The sequence below is a fragment of the Bolinopsis microptera genome, chromosome 8, assembly GCF_026151205.1.
Source record: "Bolinopsis microptera isolate Bmic1 chromosome 8, MBARI_Bmic_1.0, whole genome shotgun sequence".
NCBI lineage: Eukaryota > Metazoa > Ctenophora > Tentaculata > Lobata > Bolinopsidae > Bolinopsis > Bolinopsis microptera.
The window spans coordinates 13,370,613-13,391,124 of NC_087079.1; the positions used below are offsets into that span (position 1 = coordinate 13,370,613).

Below are 20,512 nucleotides of genomic sequence, written 5' to 3' on the forward strand. Positions count from 1 at the left end.
GGTTGTAGCTTCTATTAGTCAGCAGAGACCTACACCAGAGATCTGATGTGAAAAAAATATCTTGGAAATGCGAACAAAATGTTACATATGCCTGTAAAATATAAACAATAGATGTGTTTCAACATTAAACTTTAACCCTAAAACAGCATGATCTAGAATCTGAGCGGAAATAAAGTTACAATTAGCAAACCTCTCCATAGTTCCCATCAAATACATACAGAGGACTATCGTCTTTATTACAAGACACGTAATCCTTGTAGTACTTCAACTTGAGTTTCACAGAGTTACCCCGGTTATCTTCACCTACTTTGAAAGATTGGTTCCGGTACTTCTTGACAAGTTTCTGAAATAAAATTGGCTTAATAACGGTTTGTTATATGTAATATGCGTATAAATTAGCACGAGATCACAAAACCAAAATAAAATAAACAAATGGAGTAACTATTTAAAAACTGTGCTGTAGGAAATAATCAATGAAGGTTATTCAAATAATATTATTACATTTATAATTTATATTTAGTCAAAATCGTTAGAGGAGAGAAATTTTACAGCACAAAGCACTGCTCTCCAGGCTTCACAGTAAAATGAGTTCCGGCAGATATTGAGCCAGGAACTTTGTCAGTATTTTCCACAAAAATTACTGGAGACAAATCTATAGACCTCAGGGATTTACAGAAACTGCCAATATGTTTAAAAGTGATGATCTGCTTTAGAAATTACAAGCGTATATAAGTAATATTATAAAGATTTTTAAGTATATAGCCTGAATTCTCTTGAATATGATAATATAAACGAAACATGTACACAAATGATATGCCCAATTGCTTTGCTCGCAATTTTCAGCGTTATTACATATTACCTTACTCGACGTATCAACATGTGACCGAATTTGGCTGATTTTGAATCTGCAATATTTGGCAGGTCTCTTAAAAAGAGAATTATTTGTTACTACTTTATTTTAAAATAAGGTAAACACATCAAAGAGTCGAGTAAGGTAATGTTGAGAGACAGAGCGTGTTATAGCAAGTTGTAACGGGGTTGTAACCAGTAGTAACTATAGTAACTACTTGTATTGTAACCAGGAGGACAAATTCAAAAAGTTAAACGGCCCATACTTTCATAGTCCACTTGGTCATAGCGGGCCAATCTTCCATCAAATGAGTCAACACTATTGGAATTCGTGGTATTTCATACTTGTTTCTGAATTCCTCGCACGACAAAGATCGGGCGTCAACACGTGGGACTGTGTCGACCACAGGGGGGAGGAGCTTGTCACAGGTTTCGTGGTAGTTGTTCTTTACCCAGTCTTTCTTCTGGTCTTTTAGTTCTGCGTGATTATGTTGTTTTGGTTATTGTTTTGTGGATTTTTCAGAATATCACAATACAATCATGGAGTTTGCGATATATTTAACGGTATATAAGAACCAGACAGAAACAAAGTGTGAAGGGCCTGAACAACAAAATTGTATAATATTCACATGTTTAATTTCCCTTGTAAACATCTTACCTTCCCTAGCTTTATGTCTAGCTCGGTTTATCCTTTTTAGAGCTCGTGGTGTTAATTCAGGAAAGTCCAACCGCTCCATGATTAGTCACAGCTAAATGTTAGTCAAGAAAATATTATGTAGATCAATTTGATACAATTTTGAAAGAAAACAATGAAAGTTAGTAAAATTAATAATGTAAACTACATATTAATTTAGTCTGTTGAAGTATAATAACCACCAGTACACGAAGAGAGTACATACAGATTATCTAGACTAAGTTGTTACAGTCAAGCAGCCCTTATTTACCGGGGCCAATATGCAAAAAATCATCTGAATTATTCTCATTTTACACAATTTCTGTAAAGTTGCAATAATAATCAATCATTTATGTTCTTGAGGAAAGCCAATCTTCGTTCAACTTTAAAACAGGATGAACAGCAGTCAAAATCAACTAGGACTAACACAATAATATTAGAACATTGTACAATATGGGACACAAATAGATGGCAAAAGTAATATAATAAATCAGGATGCAAAAAGTTTATCAGATATTTATTACATCCATTTAAACAATTCAAAGCATGATAGAGTAAATAGGGCTTAAAATGCACAATGTAAATTAAAATATCCCACTTTACCGCGAACCCGATTTACTGCAGCTTTTTCCTTTCTTCCAAACTCCACAGTAAATTTCTTATGAAATGCAAATATCAGTGCAGCCTAATTCCATGAAGTGTTATATAAACTAAAGGCTTCAGTTAAAAAATTCTAAGAAGTTCTTATAATCTAACCAATTTCCTGGTAAACTGTTATTCTCAAAATCAAGAAAGTTCATAAGATTGTGACCCAGATTAGGTTTGAAAATAGGATCATAATTTGGGGGATCACTCATAAAATGTCCACTGGCTTTATCAATCATATGACTTCTATCGGAGGAGAAGGTCTCCAGAAATTCAGAGCCTTCAATGGGTCTAAAGTAATGTCCAGTTAACAAAGCAAACTGTACCCACCCTGGAGGAATTGCTGAGGCAGAGGGTCTAAAACATTGAGAAGCATACAAGGCAAGGGGGCAGGGAAATCCCAAGCTTGTATCAAAGTCAAACACACAAGTCTCCGAAGATTTTCTTGCAACCGCAACAACGTGATAGTCCCAGCAGACTGGTGTCACATCAGGTTCTTCAGACTTTTGTTGGCACCAGATGACACATTGTTGGCGCGGGTTTGATATGAAAACAGCGTAAACTTCATCAAACTGATCAGAATACTTTTCAATGAACTTGTAGATGTTCTCTTCACAGTAACAGCCAGTGTACACACAATCTTCAGATTTTATCATGACAAGCCTATTTGAGCATCTACTTTATCTTATTCAGCCTAAAAACAATTTATATAAGGTTTGTTTATATAAAAGCAATTTATACAAGGTATAACAATAATAAACTTGCTTTGCCATAACATCAAGGAAGCATGATAGAGATAACCTGGTCAGGGTAGTCCACTAATCACCAGATATAACTGGAAGTAAATTCCTCATTTACTATTTTCGAATTATACTGTTTTGACTGCTCCTGTGGTCATGAAGAACAAACTGCAATTCATATACTGACTAGCTGTGCAGTTGCCGAAGACCTTAGGGACCAAGCCTCATATCTTCTCAGTGTTGGTAACGAGGTCTCCAGTCTGGGAGATATGGGTACTCTACACTTGGATGTGTAAATGTGTAAATAATGATGACCTCAAGCTAAGAAGGAAGATCTGTATTTCTACTACAGGGCCCACCCACGCCTAGCTGGGGAGTCTAGTCCTTATATTAGACGGCCAATGCTCTATCCATTGGTATGTATAAGTAAAATACAATTTTAAGTAAAATACAATTTTTATTTTCCACAGAAGAACCAATACATATTGAATTATAAATATCCGATAATTCCATTAATAATCATTAAAAGTTGTTTTGTCATTTGTAAAATCAAAAACGAAAAGCCGTACGCTGAACGCCGCGCGCGGCATTTTTTTGCAGCTGCCTAGCTTGTAGCCGCTAACATCAAAGCCGCCGCGCGCGCCTAGTGCTGGGGTGCATTCTCATTGACAATTAAACTTGGTCAAAGATATTTATATACAATTCCTAAATTAAATCAATAATCATGTTAATATGAGTATTCAACACTACTCGACAACAAATATTTGCCGGCCCATCGACGATTCAGTCAAACAAAAATCAAATGTTTGCTTTTTCGTTTCGGGAACTGTTTGAACTCAGTACTATATCCGACTTATCACTCCATCTGTCAAATTATATGTTTAGAATCATCCATGACAATTGTCCTACAAACTTTATGAACAAATTTAGTTACATATCAGGAGGTAGTAGGAGCGGCGAAAGCTGCAACCTATATGTTAATAGATCAACATCACATAAAAACTTTCAATACTTGGGGGCAAAATGTTGGAATAATGTTCCAATAGATCTACAAAATCTGCCCGATGTTAAAAGCTTTAGTGATTTGTATAAGAAACAGCTACTCTCATCTATAACAACAGACCCTAATTATACCGTCGACAATTCATATGACAAATTTTACACTGCAATCATAGTCGACGATAACTAAGTATCTTCTAATTCTTTTAAATCTGAAGCATATATAATTGATGTATCGAAAGGATATTCCCTTTTTTACCACCTTACCATTCTGCTTGATTTTGCACATGACTGACATGTTTTAACTGGAGAAGGGGTTCGCACAGTGGTAGTTTTATAAACCACTTTTAATTTATTGACCTATTATACCTAGTGGTAGTTTTATAGACCACATTTAATTTATTAACTTATTATACTTAGTATTTATTTTTGGTGACTGTATCACCCAGTTTTAACATTTGATAATTGTACAGTTTATTGACGACACATTGACTGAATGTTATTTTATATTCTAATTTATATTCTAGATATTTTATTTATTTTTCAACAGACGACAACTTCCTGTTTTTTCTTCTATATTAGTTACTCATATCTCTTGTACAGACTGTTTTACAAGGACATTGACAGATGATACTCACATTAGGCATTCATTATTGCATCTAAATTATTTCACTTGCATTAGGTTTAGAAATTTATTCTCTGGTTAACAGATTTCAAATGTTTAATTAATTTGTAGTATTCGCAGTAAGGTATATAAGAAGTTATTTAATTTTGCTTGGGCTATTATATTGACTATTGAGGTTTAATGATGATATGGAATTTGAATTCTATATAAATTTACACTATGTGGTTGGGGCATTTTGCATAGTAAATATATGGTTACTACTCCTATATATCATATTATTTAATTGGTATTCGATTTCTGATTATTTCTTAGGAATATGATTATTATTAGGGGTGGGCACGAAAATGCAAATTTTCCAAATTTTTAAACGGCCCTGTTTTTTGGGTAAAGGGACCTCCAAAATGAAAAAATAACTTGGTTTGGGGTCAAAAAAGCCCAAAATAAATATTTCCCGCCCCGTTTTCGGTTAGCGGGAGGGTCATTTTTGACGTTTTTGACTAAAATTGGCTTTATTTAATTAATTTTCACCTTTTACACCTCATTGTTACCCATGATTGTGAATCATTATTGACAAACCAGGTAGGGTAAATGATTTCAGCCATCTACAAATTTTCTGAAGACCCCCAGGGTGCCCGTATCCATGGAAACGGGTCGTTTTGAAAAAAAATTAAGCGAAATCAGCCAAAATGTTTGTTTTTACCCCTTTTTGCCATTCAAAGACTTTTAACATGGCCAAAAGTATCCAGAAAGACCATTATTGTATATTGTAACTTGTATGTCAACTATAATAGGTATAAAAACATGATGTTAGGTGTTTTAGTGGTATTTTTGGGCCTTAGCAACGCCTAGCAACGGAGCGTTTTAGGCATTTTAGGCATTTTAGAGGTTAATACATGTCATTTTAATATCTTACACTCTATTGTTACTAATGAATGTTGATTATTATTAACATACCAGGTAGGGTTGATGATTTCAAGCTTCCAGAGCTCATCTGGAGGCATATTGGGTGCCCGTAACCATGGAAACTCGTCTTTTTTACGAAAAATTAAGATTTCAGTGAAAATTAGGGTTTTTTATAACTTTATCCATAAATATTATACTAGTTATCCTTTATAAACCCTATGACAGTTGTGTATTGGGAGATAAAATGGTAACTAATGTCTAACACTTCAGGGAGATAAGTTTTCCCACTATTTAGGCCCCTAGCAACCCATAGCAACGACGATTTCCATGCAAAATAAGGCATAAAATACCACTATTTGACCCAAAACTGCTGAAAATTGACCTGGGTCATGGTAACAACGGTTTAAAACAGTAAAGTGATTACAATTAAACTATTGATGTTAGGGTTCCTCACTATGTAGGCCCCTAGCAACCCATAGCAACACCTAGTTACGTGAGTCTTGGTCGTACCCTCATATCAATACCGATTGTCTGTAAGGTATGAGTGCCTTTCCTAACTTGCCAAATCCTGGCAAATCCAGTAACGTGTAGATCCTTTAACAGAACTCATGAAAGTTATGGTTGCAGAATCCCCATTCACACTGAGGACCTCCCTTGGGTAAAATGTATCCTCAAACAGCCCTATTACACAGTTGTTCTTCTTAGGAGGCGAACTCTCATCAGTTTCACCACACTAAACTTGATCTGGATAACTATGACCAATAGAATGGGGCTGTAAGGGTTCTAACTGCTCTTCAACAACTCTGGGGCTTGACTTGGTAACTGGGAGATCCTCTACACTTACTGGGGCAATACTTTTACCCTGATAGCCAATGATAGCAGCCTCCAGATCGTCTACTTCATATCCTTCCTGGCCTATATCATGACCTATTAACTTACCCAAAGGATTTGACATCGCTTGATTTTCGTTCGTGCCCTCCTTTCCTCCAGTCATACTGGCTGTATCAATTCGATCAGAAGACCATCCTTACGAGGTCGATGTTTGTAAGTAACATTTTAAGACATTCAAATTTGAAGGGGAACAGAAGCAGTCACTCAAGAGTGTGTTCCAGCAGGAAGCTGACTTGCTGTGTGAAGAAACCAAGGTGGTGGAAGTTATTACAAAATGTAAAGCTTCGCACGTTCTACAAGATCTTGTTTAAACAATTGGCTAACTAAACCGGTATCAGAAAAGCCCCAGAGTTGTTGAAGAGCAGTGAGAACCCTTACAGCCCCATTCTATTGGTCATGGTAATCCAGATCAAGTTCAGTTTGGTAATACTGATGAGAGTTTGCCATGTAAGAAGAACAACTGTGTAATAGGGCTGTTTGAGGATACATTTTACCCAGGGGAAGTCCTCAGTGTGAATGGGGATTCTGCAACCATAACTTTCATGAGTTATGTTAAAGGATCTACACGTTACTGGATTTGCCAAGATTTGGCCAGCTAGGAAAGGCACCCAGACCTTACAGAGACAATCAGTATTGAAGGTACGACCAAGACTGGAGGTCTCACAAATGAATACGGTCCATTTTGTCATATTTAATTTTGTTAACCATGACGATGTTCAAAAATGGTCAAAAGTTAAGACTTTTAATTAGAAATTTCGATTGAAAGCAATTAAAGTCAAGTTCTAAAATAGTTTATTTGATATTGTAACATAAAATTGAACAATTGTTGAAAATTTGACATTCTAGTTTTTACTCGTGTCACGTAACTAGGTGCTGCTATTGGTTGCTATGGGCCTATGCCCTACATAGTGAGGAACCCTAACATCAATAGTTCAATTGCAACCATAACTTTCATGAGTTCTGTTAAAGGATCTACACGTTACTGGATTTGCCAGGATTTGGCAAGTTAGGAAAGGCACTCATACCTTACAGACAATCGGTATTGAAGGTACAACCAAGACTCGCGTAACTAGGTGTTGCTATGGGTTGCTAGGGGCCTACATAGTGAGGAACCCTAACATCAATAGTTTAATTGTAGTCACTTTACTGTTTTAAACCGTTGTTACCATGACCCAGGTCAATTTTCAGCAGTTTTGGGTCAAATAGTGGTATTTTATGCCTTTTTTTGCATGTAAATCGTCGTTGCTATGGGTTGCTAGGGGCCTAAATAGTGGGAAAACTTATCTCCCTGAAGTGTTAGACATTAGTTACCATTTTATCTCCCAATACACAACTGTCATAGGGTTTATAAAGGATAACTAGTATAATATTTATGGATCATAATTCATAAAGTTATAAAAAACCCTAATTTTCACCAAAATCTCAATTTTTCGTAAAAAAGAGAGTTTCCATGGTTACGGGCACCCAATATGCCTCCAGATGAGCTCTGGAAGCTTGAAATCATCAACCCTACCTGGTATGTTAATAATAATCAACATTCATTAGTAACAATAGAGTGTAAGATATTAAAATGACATGTATTAACCTCTAAAATGCCTAAAACGCCCCGTTGCTAGGCGTTGCTAAGGCCCAAAAATACCACTAAAACACCTAACATCATGTTTTTATACCTATTATAGTTGACATACAAGTTGCAATGTACAATTATGGTCTTTCTGGATACTTTTGGCCATGTTAAAAGTCTTAGAATGGCAAAAAGGGGTAAAAACAAACATGTTCGCTGATTTCGCTTAATTTTTTTTCAAAACGACCCGTTTCCATGGATACGGGCACCCTGGGGGTCTTCAGAAAATTTTAAGATAGCTGAAATCATTCACCCTACCTGGTTTGTCAATAATGATTCACAATCATGGGTAACAATGAGGTGTAAAAGGTGAAATTGAATTAAATAAAGCCAATTTTAGTCAAAAACGTCAAAAATGACCCTCCCGCTAACCGAAAACGGGGCGGGAAATATTTATTTTGGGCTTTTTTGACCCCAAACCAAGTTATTTTTTCATTTTGGAGGTCCCTTTACCCAAAAAACAGGGCCGTTTAAAAATTCATGACATCACCCAAAAATATCGCTATCCGTGCCCACCCCTATTATTATATCTCAATTTGGCTTTAGGTAGGGTGACCCGCTAAAAGAACTGGATTCTTCCAGGAAGCATCCCGTGCACAGACCTTGGTCTACATATATATTAAATTATTAACCATTCATTCTGTATGTGCACAAAAATTTATTTCAATCAAAATCACACTTTGTAATGGTTAAAAAACGAAGTAAAAAGATTTTCCTCGATGGGCCGGCATTCGCAACTGCAAAACGTTTTGAGTACGACAAACGATGACACCACCACCAGCCCTTAATTGATAAGTCCATGGGTGACGGGATAAAGTTCAAGTAAGATGTGTAATTTCATATTGCCTATCACCTATCACCTAAGTTACTTTGCATATACTGCTTCTAGTTACACGATAGCGATCTCAGTTTCCAATAACGTGTGACCCAACAGAAGGGATTGTGGAAGGACACGTACATTTTTCATTAACACGTGCCCTGATTACCTCCTCCTTGAGCTACTATACGGGGAACGTTGATCGCCAGTCTGTAGTCAGATAGTTAATAAATTGGTTGCCGGGCGATGGTGTCAGTGAGAGCCGTTAGGTTAATGGGGAGTCCCTCTTAGGACGACCAGTGCTAGACACTGTTTACTACTGACTGAATGGAAACCTACTTAACTCTTTGGATTGGTAGAACCTGTCTGGTTACATGAACATTGGAGCTAGTTTTAGATTAACTCACATGATATTATTGTCGACTTAGACTGCTTGGATGTATCAATGAAACAAGAAATTTCAATGAAACAAGAAATTTAATTTTAGCACATTTTTACAGAATAAAAAGATGTAAAACAATTCATAAAATATAATGCCCATTTGGTGTATGACTTTTTGTCCTTGACTGCTAGTTTGGTTTTGGAAGGACAGGTAACTAACGGGGCAAGGAATGCGCGTGCCTGGAAGCTTTTGCACACACCGAAACGCTAGTTCAGTTAAGTTTATAGAGACAAGGCTCAGATTAGGACTAGAAGAAAAATTGTAAGCAGACATTAGGGGTTCTGTTTATAGTTGTTATTATAGGTTGCAGTCTTGTTGTGACAAAAAGTCTACACTAAAACATTCTTTGGTTTATATTGTGTAGTTCAAGGATATAAAATGCAGCTTCAAGCTTTCAAGGTGGATATTGGAGAGCTGGCGAAAGATTATGGCCTTTGTATCAATGGTTATAATAAGCTATAAATATCTTAAACTATACAGTGCTAATTAAAATTTCTTTAAACTTCATTCTCAAATTAGATTTTTAAAATTCAAAAGTAAATATACAATAATTTTATTAAAACTTTCTCACACATACTTTACTCACAGGACAAGACTTGGAAAACAGTAGCCTAGGGTAAATTTTAATTGAGATGTGTGTGACCAGCCAGTTATAATGTTTGGGAAATAAGATTTGCGCAGTCAAAATCTTTGACAGTCCAATCAAGCAGGGCGTGATTATGTTGATTCGTTAATAGCGCACGTTTTAGCTTACCTCGCAAGCACATTACACTAGAAGTAAAGTCAGTCATTCTGAATTTTGGGGTTAAAATGTTAAAAATTTTGGTTGATCTAGTGTTGTGATTGTCAGGTGGGTCTGCCTGACAGATTAGAAGGCAGGGTTTCCTCGAGGAACACGTGTAACCTTCATGTAAGGATATTGGAGCACGGAATTTCATTATCTTGTAGAGCTCGAGGTAACTGTGGTATGTATAGAGATTTTGTATAGCTAGAATATTATTATGCTTAAATATCGGTTTGGTGTGCTCTTTTATGAAAAATTTTTGGTCAAGTTTCTGGTGTCCTATAGGCCTAGTACGTGCACAAGTCTTAAACTTATCAAGGTACGCCAGCCTGTCACCAAATAGTACTCTGAGACAGTACTTCTGAGCAGTAAATAATGAGCTTATACGTTGTTTCGCTGCCCCACCCCATACAGATATACAGTAGGAAAGATGTGATTCGAACAGGGTATAATATAATTGTTGGTGTAGAAATTCTGGAAGGGAGCAGCGAAGTCTACATAAAGTGGATGTGGAATGATTTAGAGTTCGCTTAAGTGCTTTGATGTGATCTTCCCATGATAGGTTCTCGTCAATTATAACACCCAGAAATTTTGCGGATGAAACCTTTTTGATTGGAAAGTTGTCTATAGTTAATACAACTTCAGGGTGTGATAAAGTCTCTAACTTAGAACCTGCCATGGTGGGTTTGAAGTGTATGTAGCAGCACTTAGACATGTTTATATGTAACTTATTCGCTCTCATATAAGACTTTAATGATGACAAAAGCTCATTTCCTCGTTCATATGCCTCACGTTTTGTTTTTCCGACAACAAATATATTGGTATCATCAGCAAAGGTAACAAATGATCCTAGTTTAGAACTGTTTGTGATGTCGTTCATACAAAGAAGAAATAGGAGAGGTCCAAGAATTGAACCCTGTGGGACACCAAATTGAATAGATAGGGTATCTGATTTTTCTCCTACAACTTCGGTGTATTGTTGCCTGTTTGTCAAGTAGCTTTTAATGAGGTTATTTGCAACTCCTCTCACTCCACATCCCTCTAGTTTTATAAGAAGTGTTGAATGGTCGATAGTGTCAAAAGCTTTGCTTAGGTCAATGAATATTCCTAAAACATGATTCTTAAGTTTAAGAGATTTCGTGATTAAATTTACAGAGTAATTGACTGCATGAGATGTAGAGTGAGATTTCCTAAATCCAAACTGCGTCTTCGATATAACTCCCTGGGAGCTAACAAATCCGTATATTCTAGAATATATGAGCTTTTCAAAGATCTTACCGAAGACGGACAGTGTGGAGATGGGACGGTAGTTCTCAATTTCTTCTGGGTTACCTTTCTTATATACAGGTGTTATTTTACCAGTTTTCAGGACATCAGGAAATATACCTTTGGTCATAAGGATATTGAAGTAATTCGACAATACAGGTGCAATTACATGAGATGACTTTTTTACTACACTTATGGGAATGTCACTGGCTTTACCATTTTCGAACTCGCTTATGATTTTCAATATTTCGTTCGAGGAGCAATCTTCTAGCCTAATATTTTTTTCATTTCTTGGGTTCAGGAAGTCATAGAAAGTTTTCATGGGTAATATAGGCAGGCCATCAGATAGATTATGCAGTGTCTCATTCAGCTTTGGTGCAATAGAGACAAACCAAGCATTGAATCCATTAGCAATTGCTCTTCTATCAACTATTCTTTGGTTATCAATGATAAATGGGGGCTTGGTTTGCCTCTTCTTTTTGCCCCTGAGTTCGTTAATAATTTGCCAGGTTTTCTTGCTGTTTTCACAGTTGTTTACGATTTCGTTACAGTAATGCCAACGTTTGGCAGCTTTAATGATAGCTTTGAGCATCCTACGATAATCACTAAATACTTGGTAGAGCAAGAAATTACCACCAGGGTTCTTATTAGTAACGGTGTCAGACCACTCCTTACGCAGTTCATGCTTTCTTTCTACAGACTGGATGATACTGTCTGTAATCCATGGGTTAAGTTTGGGAGTTCTTTTTGTCACTTTTGGTACCTCCAGTTTGCAGTGTTTGTCAAGTGTCTGGTCAAAACATGCCGTGAACTCATCAAATTTTGTTGAAGGAGTGAGCTGGTTTACCCTCACCTCAAGTTCAGATACAAAGCTTTTTAATTTGGAACTTGAGTAATCATAATAGCGGACATGTTTCTGAGGCTCTGTATTGCGAGGGGTCTCTACTGAAGTGAAGGTAAATATAGGGGCATGCTCACCAAGCCGTTCTTCAATAACACCTGATAAGACTATATTCTCAATTTTATTTGTTAAAATGTTATCGATGCAGGAACTTTTACAGTTTTGACGAAAATGTGTTGCAATGGAGATAGTCGGGTAAAAGCCATTTCTGTATAAAGTATCCTCAAAGAGCTGGGAACTGGTAGATATATTAAGTATGTTTGAGTTAAAGTCTCCCAACAAATTGACAGTTTTCCCATTTAGCTGCTTTGCAAGTAATTCAAGGGTTTCACAAAAGCTATCAAAGCAGCCATTAGGGGGTCGGTAGATGACTCCATGAACAATTTTGCAGCCTGCGCTATCTGTGCTTTCAACAAAGAGACTCTCAATATTTGTAGTACAGTGTGATACATTTTCTAAGACCACAGTGTTTAAATGGTCAGATACATAGAGTGCAACACCTGTGCCTTTTTTCTTACCTGCCAATGTTTCTTGATAGAATCCTGCGTATGCTGGAATTTGGTACAGACCCTGCTGTGCAGGATCAGTATTGGTTTCAGCAAGACCAATCATATCAAACGAGTGCCCTATACTTTTGAGTTCAATTAGGAAGCTATCAAAGTTAGATGCGTTTCCATCTATATTGTAGAATAAAGTTGATAACATAGATTTTTTTGAGGAATTGAGCTGCTTGATTGCATTTAAGAACTCGAGTTTAGAGTAGCGACGGCAACTTTCAAGTACATGGGCATATGATGCAATTAAGGCATCCTCCTGGTTTCTATTATCATAGAATCTATCAGAATCAATAGATTCCTCATCAGATGGAAATGGGCAGTACCGTTCTTCTGCAGAACTGGCACACTCGCAGCACATCCATAGTCCATTTTTGCATGAATATTTAGCTGATTTGAAACACTTAGTATGAATGGCATTATTACAGTTTTCACACTCTAGTAAAGGTTGTCCGATATTAATAGATCTACTGCATGGCTCACACACATCTTTAATAATTTTCATAATCATTTTTACTAAGTGGGGTTGTTAGACCCCACTGACTGGTTGTGTTTTCCACGTCTTGTCCGTTCTTGCCTCTCTCTCACATACACCCAATGCTTCACACACCTCACAAATTTGGTAATACCATAAACTCCTAAGTGAATATCATCACCACCTCTGGTCAGGTTGGTGGCAAGGAGTCCCTTGCTATCTAAAAAGTGTCCAACTCCAAGGTGCCACACACTCTGGTTAAAGTTGGCACTCAACATTTCTCCAACAAGCCGATTGAAGGTCATGATATTCTCGTTCATTTGAGGTAGCCTGGTTGGAAGGACTGCTGCTACAAAAACTTTGATCCTAGGGGAGAGCTTTTTTATCTGTTGGATTTTCATGTGGAGAATGTCAACCAGCTGATGGATTGAATTTTCTCCTCTAAGGCTGTCTGCTCGGAGGTCATTTGTACCACAAACAAGAACAGCGTTGCTGTATCCGATACAGTGACAAGGGTCAATCAAACTAACTTTGCTTGCCTTAACTCTTTCACCCGGGAATGATTGACCCATTGTTCCAGCACCACTACCAAACTTTATTGTTTTGGTGTTCGAATCTCCAAGTATGATGGTGCTTCTCCTAAATTTTTTGTCAATTGCTCTAAGGGTAATGGAATACCGGCCCATAGACGGGTTTACCGGAGTCTGTTGGGTGGGTTTAATCCCGTGTTTGAACCATGCCTGTGAGAAACGTGTCATGGTGTAGACTGAGTTCGATTCTAGGGACATTTCAGTATTTTTTGTAGGTGATTGTCCTTCATGGATGGGCATAAAACTTATTTTTCTAACTTCTCCTATGGAAATTGTTGCTATATCAGAGCCAGCAAGAATCTCTGGCTCGTCGTCACAGTGGAAGGGTAACATACTTTCCTCTGTACCACTTGGAGGGAAGTAGTTTATAAGTACAGAGTTAGGCTTGTGCGTGAGTTTACACTGAGAAGTGACTCTATCAATGGCTGCTGATAATACTGGTGGGATGGCTGGTGAGGACGGGGGATTTGAGTCTCCGGAATAAGTGTAGCTTTCGCCGTATTTGAGCACTGACCTTCCATTCATCTGGTTAAACTTACCAGATTCTTTGCACTCAGTGAGAAATCTGGATACCTCGTCAAGCAGTTCTTCATCCAAGATGTCTACTTGGTAGTCCTTTAACGGCACCCTTACACATTTAGGGAGAGCTACTGATGGTTTACTCTCTTGTATAACTGCTGCAGCATAGGCAGAGGTGGAATGATTCCTAGATTTCTGGAAGGAGTGGATCTCTCCACTCAGTTGCGAAAGTCTTGCTTCCAACGATGAAATCTCCACGGTAGGCATGCTGTAAGATACAGCACTTGAGATGGCATCAGATACAGCTTGGATGTTCTTACTGTAGTCAACACTAGACTTGAGAGCTTCATCCAATTTAGCTGAGGTGCTGCTGTTTGGCTTGGAATGGATTGACGTGAAGCACCATGGACATTCCCAGTACTGAAGGATGGCATCAAGATCAATCTGACCAATCTGGTTTGCTCCCTTAAGGTTACTGCAAGAGGCGTGCCAATGCTGAGAGCACCTGCAACATTTGAGAAGCCATTCTTTGCCCTCAGAGCTTGCTCGACAGGGACAGTTACCTTTAATGGCACGTTGCTTTGGACTTGGCTGATCTTTTTCTTCTTCTTCAGTATGGAAGGGTGGGAACGGTTTGTACATAGGACTCATAGGGCTGTGAGGACTACCCCTTAGGCCGCCAGGGTCTATTATGAGGCTAGGACTAATTTTTAGGGTAAGAGATGTAGGTGGCTGTAATGTTGATAGTCCCGGTGAGGAAACAGTGACCTGCTTATCAGCTGACTTAGTTGGCAGGCTGTTTGATCTTCGTCGTCCTGAGATGCTGGCTGCAGGGTTCTTCTGATTGGCCTTGCTTGTGAGGGGGCTCTTCCTGCGAAGAGGATTAGACACTTTAGGGGAATGAGGTGAGGTAGCCTTAGCCTTAGCAGATGCTGCAGGAGAGGTGTTTCTGGGCGAGCGTCTGGTTTCGAGTGGTGGTGTTGCAGTTCTGTTCACAACAAGACTGCAACCTATAGTAACAACTATAAACAGAACCCCTAATGTCCGCTAACAATTTTTCTTCTAGTCCTAATATGAGCCATGTCTCTAAAAATAACAGAATATTCAAACAATATACACATAATATAGCAATGGCCAATTGGCTGACTATAAGGTCATGGCCTGAACTTTAATAGTCAAGTGATGCTAAAGCAGAGCACAAATATGTAATAAGTTAATAGATAAAAATACTGATTCAATGATTAAAATTATAGCTGTGAGTGTCAATAAATTACTGTGTCATAAAAAAAGGTTCTGTTCATGACTGTGGATTGATCAGGGGGATGTGCTGAGTGCCCTCTGGGCTGCCACCACCGGGGAATAAGCTGCACCTCAAATTATTTGTTATATAGTAGTGTTGAAAGTATTAAAACATCTCAACCATTGTTGGGTGTGTTACCTTGTTGTGGGCTTTACTTGGGTGTGTTCCATTGATATTTATGTAGCTTGAGAAACTTTTTCTACCAAAAAGGTTTTCGATCAGGAATCGTCTTCAAATTATTTTGGGGAACATTTTGACTTGATATAACGTCGTCGTAATGACACAAGTGACTTATTTGATAGTGTTTTAAAAGTAAAGTATTTATGTTTTTAACTTGAGGTGTAAATATTTTTAGGGATTTTATTTTTTATTTCAGATCTATCATTTAACGGGTGATACTCGTAAAATGTCTGTTCCATATATTGGACGAGTCCAACTCGGCGCGCGTCCTGGTAGGTTGTAAACCTACAAATCTATCATACTATTTGTTACTAGAATATTTTTTTTGGTATAAAATATTCAAACAATATAATACACATAATATAGCAATGACCCTATATAAAATTCTGTAAAAGTGGTACAAATTTAAAAACTGAGGTAAAAATAAAAATAAAACCCTTTGTAATAATACATATAAAATCCACTAAATCACATCACAACAAAAAGCAGTTTAGACCCCCATCCAACTAGAGCACTCCATGACCTTTTAGGGTTTAAGAGTGTTGATCAGGTTAAGGTCCAAATCACGTATTGCCGTGGGTGGAAGGGTTCTGGTACCTCTGTACCCCCTGATAGAGATTATACAGGTTCTGAGTAGGTCAAAACGCAGTCTGCGTCTGACAAATGACATCACATCACAATACCGTTGGCCTTTCTTTAGGCTGATCTTTTCAGCGAGATGTTTTAGAAACTGTGAAGCCTCAGTTGCCATTCCTCCTGTATTTGTTACTAGAATGCTCATTGTAGCCTATAATATTTAGATTTTCATCATCATCATCATCATCATCATCATCATCATCATGTTTTGACTGAATTTTTTTGAATGACCTTTTTGCAAGGTCACTGCTGATGGCACAAAACACGATTGAGGCACTCAAAGTTTTCTTTCCAAAGAAAGCTTTTATTGTTTATGATTAAACAAGATTAAAGGATTAAACAGGATTAAACATGAAATTACCAGAGAGAACACTAACGGACTCGTTTTGGATATACAAGAATGAATAAATGGATAAATAAAATTATCAAAACTGAATCATTTGAAAACAATGAAATTTAACTCTAACTGTTTACAATTTCACGAGGATAAAAGAAGATCGTCTATAATAATTTAAGGTATGTGATAAACGGAAGACCATCAAAATATAAAAAAGATTTTGGAAGATTTTTGCTATCTGATTTACTTGTTTGATTCACGTTAACAGTTGATTCACATTGTCAATCTTTCCTAGCTTTTGGCGCGCGAGGCCCAGTGGTGCATCTCGCCGATCTAGAGAATATGCGCGGCGCGGCCCAGTAGTGCATCGCGCTACAACGTTAACGGGTGGTACTTGACTCGTATAATATCTGTTCCAGGACCGTCGATGAGTCCAACTCGGCGCGCGTCCTGGCAGGTTATAAATCTTCAAGATTCACGATGTCAATCCTTCGTATTTCGCCGATCTGTGGTTGCGAGGGATGCGCGGCGTGACCCAGTAGTGCATCGCGCTACAATCTGCTTGTAAAACGAGTCAAGTGCTACAAATTAGCGCGCCGGGCCTGGCTAGTCTGTAAGTCAATAAGTTTGTCACACTTTTGATGTTGTAGACCTGTCGCGTACGAGTGTGCGGCCCTATAGTGGTTTTATTTGTTGACCATTGTTAATGATTTGGCCCGGCGCGCGCTAATTCGTAGCACTTGCCAGAAAAAAGAAAGCGGCGCGCGCTACTTCGAAGAAATTTTTGCTTCCTGCATTCTTGTCAACCCATGCCGCGCTGCGCACTCAATGAGGCTTATCCATTATCGCTAGATCGGCGAAATGCGCTACTGTGCCTCGCCGAGCTGCGATGAATTGACATCGTCAATTAAGGTTATGGTTAGGGTTGGGATTGTGTAGGCGTTACTGGGCCGCGCTCAGCCTGTCATTCTGCCAAATCTCTATTCAATGTTTATGAACATAAAAGCCTGAGGTCCCCAGGTAAGAATAGGCGCAGTTTTGATCCCCGGTAAAAGCTTAACGGGTGATACTCGTAAAATATCTGTTGTAGGTTTACAACATACCAGGGCGCGCGCCGAGTTGGACTCGTCGACGGTCCAATATATGGAACAAATATTTTACGAGTATCACCCGTTAAAATATCTGTTCCATATATTGGATCACCGTCGACGAGTCCAATTCGGCGCGCGTCCTGGTAGGTTGTAAATCTACAAAAGTATGACAGTAAAACTAAAATAAAACTTCGCTTATTTTATTAATATTTGTAGCACTTCGGCATTCGGTGAACTGCAGAACTCTGTTGACCAGCTCAAACTAGGTGTTCACACAAGTCAGACAATTTTCCCTGCCTACAAGTACACCCGCTACTGCACCCCCGTCACTATTTCAAAATACCCTCGCGTGCTGAACGAGCGTGTTAAATCACTTTATAGTTATTTGTAGTTCTTGGAGATTTTTCTAAAAGGGCCCCTACTAAAAGGACAGTTGAAATCTACCTGATTCGCTGTATTTTCGTACGCTGATTCCGAATCACCCCACATGACATACGGTTAAAATGCTCCCCTAGCGAGATATCGGCAAAAACCTGTCTCGATCCCGTGATATGACCATATAAGGAAGTTGGCCTAATATCTCGTTGGGGTTAGGGTTTCAGCATAATGCATATGCTTTAGTTTGGGATTGGGTTAGGATCAGATTAGAGGGTTTCGAAAAGTCATTCAGAGCCACTACACTTAGAGGACGTGTTAAAAAAGTCACGTGACAGTCGACTGTAGAGTGCGAGTGATTAATCATCATCCCTGGCTGACGAGTGACGGGAGGGGGTAAGTTTTGTAGAGGGGGTTAAGCCTAAGGACGGAGGGGGTTAAGCCTAAAGACGGAGGGAGTTAAGGGGGAGGGGTTAAAATTTGCCAAATCTTGCTGACGTCATATGTGAACGCTCCCTAATGCTATGACGGGGGGTACCAATGGCATAGAATGGAGAAGAATGGCATAAAAATCATCAAATGGCATAGAAATTTCATGGCACAAATGGAAATTTTGGTTGGCCAATTCTCCATTTATGCCAATTTATGCCATGAATTTAGGTCTTCATATTTGACCTTTAGGATGACTTTAAATTCACAAATTATTATAAGTACTTGAATAAGAGACATGTTTCATGCTTTATAACGCTTGCAATGATCTTTAAAGATTCATATGATAAATAAAGAAAATAGAAATGTATTATATCAAACATATACCAAACATTTGACTATTCAAGAAAAGCAAATTCGAAAGTAGGACCCTAGAGCGGAGTCAAATCGCCAGGGTAGGACTCTAGAGCGGAACTTCCTTACCGGACCCATACTATGAAGACTCTAGAGCGGTACCCACATGCAAATTTTAGAGCGGTTAGAAATTTGAGAGTAAAGTTAGTTTTGAAGATTGAGCTATGTTTTTTAATCAATGATTAATAATAGTCGTCACATAATGATGATAGAATTGATACAACTTATTATACATTAATACTGCGAATCAAATATCTGAAAATAGTTCACTCAGCTCCTCGACCATCACGGTCCTCAACATGTCAAGGTGGGAGAGTGAGACAATGTCATGATCGTCGTAGACTTTTACTAAATGTGCCAGTCGGCTGTCCTTGGTACGCTGACGGGCTCGTTTTGCAGGAGGAGCATCCCCGTAACTCTCCTTGAGCATCATCTCATCTGTAGTGGACTGTTCTTAGAAGAAAGGTCCAGATAGTTGGGTAAGAGTGTCCCAACATTGCTGCAAACTTTCTGTTAAAGGCCTCTGCGTAGTTGTTTGTCTTGTTGAAGTTGCAGGTAGTCCGGTCGACGAGGTTCCAGGATTGCGGAGGAAAGCGGGCAGGTTTGGTGCTACGAGCGGTGGAAACTCCCTGTACCCAATTCGTCATGAAGTAGTTAAGGAAGTCGTCGAGGCCAAGGTGGGAGGGTATAAGATCTAGGAGCTCCATGAAAGAAGGGAGAACATCGTCCACTGAGAGAAAGGCAAGCTGCATAGTGCATAAGTCTACGTATCCACACTCGAACAGGACCTGAAGTCCAGGAATTGGTAAGGGGGTCGTTAATTCCTTCGTCGTAGTCCTTCTTCAGTCCGTTCTCCCGTACCCATCTCAGCTGTTCGTCCCCGGATGAAGACGGCCTTCTCAGGAAGAGTTAAGTTATAACTGTTACTCAGCATATTGTAGATAGTTGTAAAGAGGAGTAGGAATCGAATGTGATATACTAAACTAAATTCTCTGTGACATTTATACTGCACTATCGAAATCACTAACAAGAACCGCTATGCAGTATGCGATGGGATCTGATCTGGAACATACCCTGTCACTAGACTGAACATGAGATACCCTTAGTAGGTGCTAAAGTGTCACGCGATGAGATTCTCATTCCTAAATGATCTGCTTGAGTGCACGTACTTGGTCGGCATTTCGCTTAGCGAAATCACATCGACCAGTTCATAATTATACCTCTTTATCAAAGAATCTTTTTGCATTTTAGAGTAGCATCAGGATATTTCAGTCAAATGGAAGAAGTTTATACCGAACAATTGTCTAACGTATCTAAAAATTACAATATGATATGATGTATAATATAAATAATCTAGGACAATTTTCTGCTTCAACAACTCCATGAATTATTCTAATCTCACTATTATAATAATCAATCACGAGTTGTATCTAATCTGATTTCAATCTTCCGA

General features: G+C 38.4%; 1 protein-coding gene across 1 annotated transcript in view; it reads right to left on the reverse strand.

The window, feature by feature from the left end:
* LOC134819429 (bifunctional arginine demethylase and lysyl-hydroxylase JMJD6-like) overlaps positions 1-15,691 on the reverse strand; it is a 36,878-nt gene extending 21,187 nt beyond the window's left edge. Inside the window, exons 1-4 of the mRNA XM_063829377.1 lie at positions 15,668-15,691; positions 1,508-1,598; positions 1,116-1,327; positions 191-343 (exon numbers count right to left, since the gene is read on the reverse strand). Coding sequence (XP_063685447.1) covers positions 191-343; positions 1,116-1,327; positions 1,508-1,586 — 444 coding nt within the window. The 5' untranslated portion in view covers positions 1,587-1,598; positions 15,668-15,691. The remainder of the gene's footprint in view (positions 1-190; positions 344-1,115; positions 1,328-1,507; positions 1,599-15,667) is intronic.
* Positions 15,692-20,512: the final 4,821 nt, after the last annotated feature.